The following is a 2,489-nucleotide window of genomic DNA, read 5'->3' as shown; positions in this document are numbered from 1 at the left end:
AGGGGAGCAGGATGGCAGGGTGGCAGAGGAGCAAGGTGGCAGGGGAGCAGGGTGTCAGGGGAGCAGGGTGGAAGGGGAGAAGGGTGGCAGTAGATCAGGGTGACATGTTAGCAGGGGAGCAGGGTGGCAGGGTGGCAGGGTGCAATGCTGAATATTTACTCACCAGTGAGGGGTTTTGAAAACGCGGCCCTTCTGCAGTCGCCTGGGCTCTGAGAATAAAGATCTGATGCTGTTGTCTCTTCTTGCAGATGCCACCACAATGACATGGAGAACATCTACCCCTTCCTCTTCTTGGGGGCCGTCTACTCCCTGCTGGAGCCAAATATCACCGTGGCCAGAATACACTTCCTGGTTTTCTTCCTGGGACGTATGTTCCACACAGTGGCCTATCTCCTGGCGTTCAAGGCCCCCATGCGGTCCGCGTCTTACACCATCGCCCAGGTGCCATGCTTTTCCATGGGGCTGCAGATCCTGTATGCTATGGCTCCTTATTTGTAATCCCTGGAGCCTGTGTTGTGGGAGCCGGGACAAAGAGCCGGAAAAATGGGAACCAGTATCACTTTGATGAAAAGTCAACCATGGTTGTCACCTTCTTCGGACTTTGCTGCCCCTCTCATATTCAATGATGCTGGCAAAAAAAACTAGTTATTAATGGCACAAAAGTAACACTATGGCTGAAGTTCAAAGTTTCACAGATATCAGCCAGACTCGCATGAGTGATGCATGAGAAAAACTCCTCCAGAGACCGCTCCTGCTGCTTGGTCACCATTTGAAGTTGGCCAAACTCCTGGAAGGGATACATGAGAAGGATCTACCAGGTGGCAGAACCCCACATTGTGTCAGGGTCTTAATGAAATCCTAAAGGTGAGCGATATTGGTTCCAAGTTCCTTGAGACCCTTCATTCGTTCTCTCCAGCGCTTACAACCTGAGCCGTTCAGCGTTGGTGCTACATGCAAAGACTTCAAAGGCAGTAGTAGCATTGTTACATGATTATAAAAATTGTTTCAGTGGAATTTCTCATTTCTTTTAAGACTATCTAATAAAAAGAAGGAGGAGTCATTTGGGTGTGAAAGCTGGCCATGTTGTGGAGGTTGTTGCTGTTGATGGGTCCTGGCGCTGCAGGGGTTCCCCCTTCTTCAGGCTGATGATTGATCCAAGGCATGTACCACTTGGCACAAGCTGAGAGTGTTCTATGAGTGGCAGCTAACATGTGCTCTTGGTGTTTTTCATTATTTGCTAAAAAGCTTTGGGGTAAAAAGTTAACAATGTTAACTAAAACTTTATGAAAGTTATTCAGATAGTTTGACAAGTGGGGATTATTAGTCGAAGGGTGTAAGAGTTACTAGAAGACTCAAAAGTTGACCTTGTTCAATGGAAAATTATTAAAATAATGTTAAATTAATTGTTTTTCTTTAAATTTAAGGTATTGAAACAATAATAAATGTTGTTAATAAAACTTGACGTTTCTATAAATTGAAAGTGTATATAAAAAGTATGCATTTCTCTGTTAAATGAATTTTTGTGGTTGTTACCTTTCAAATACAGCAGGGAAAATGGATGGGTAATTTTTCAATGTTACCTTAAATTAGGAATATTGGATGCAACAAGAATTCCAGTGGGTATCTCAGACCCATTTCTTTTTCATTTCAGAAGTTTCTTGGGAAAAATTATATATCCCTCCTTTCTTCAAAAATGTGTTCCATGCATTCTCCTGGGGGGGTTATTCTACTGATGCGTTCTGTGTATGGATAGAGTACCCAACATTTCACAGATGCAAGGGTAAGGTTTGTGTAGGACTTTATTTCAAAGTGAAAAGTGTTCCCACCACCCCAGGTGTGGTTACAACAATGAAATATTTGACACATAATTTTAGCCACAATCAAGCCTCGATAAAGTAATGGATTGATCCATGTTATCAGCATATTTCTAATAGTGTATACTACCGTCTCACCTCTGTGATGTAATATCCTAATCATGTGACGTAGAATTGTCCAACAATGAGACAAACAGATTACCACAATTTGTGTCACAGAATACTTAGTGTGGCACACAATATGCTCATAAGTGTTATGAACATTATGTCCGCCTTGTGTGGCAGAGATACCCATTGCATTTGTCATAGAATTTCTCCAATATTGGATCTGTCATAGATTCACATGCTTGAGTCATCCTTAATTGAGGATCTGGGAGTCTCAGGGTAGACACAAGTCAAAGGTACACAGAAAAGAAAGCTTTAGCATAGTTACAACAGTAACCTATCCATATCAAAATTCATATTCATATCATATCCATCTCGAAATCTATTCCCTCTCCAAACTCGCCACCCTGCCCCAGAAGCATTAAGCCCGGCCTAGGGTCTGCTGATCCTCAAGACCATCTCTCTTCCTGCTCCTCCTGGACCAATGCTAACCTGACCTCTCTGAGGCAAATACACTCCATCCTTCCCAACCCGAACAGAGATCCTTCCCGCAATCTGAGATGCAGCATT

The 2,489-nt window shown here is 43.2% G+C and overlaps 1 protein-coding gene across 1 annotated transcript; it reads left to right on the top strand.

Moving 5' to 3' along the window:
• Positions 1 to 221: 221 nt before the first annotated feature.
• Positions 222 to 1,060, top strand: LOC147670613 (prostaglandin E synthase-like; the record flags this gene model as incomplete). The annotated part of the gene is made up of 1 exon (XM_086948131.1): positions 222 to 1,060. A coding segment is annotated over one exon (277 nt), but the record flags the coding sequence as incomplete, so codon positions are not given.
• Positions 1,061 to 2,489: the final 1,429 nt, after the last annotated feature.

The sequence above is a fragment of the Lissotriton vulgaris genome, unplaced genomic scaffold (genome assembly GCF_964263255.1).
Source record: "Lissotriton vulgaris unplaced genomic scaffold, aLisVul1.2 SCAFFOLD_3573, whole genome shotgun sequence".
Lineage (NCBI taxonomy): Eukaryota > Metazoa > Chordata > Amphibia > Caudata > Salamandridae > Lissotriton > Lissotriton vulgaris.
The sequence above is the reverse complement of the archived record's forward strand: the minus strand, read 5'-3'. Positions and strand labels throughout refer to the sequence as shown.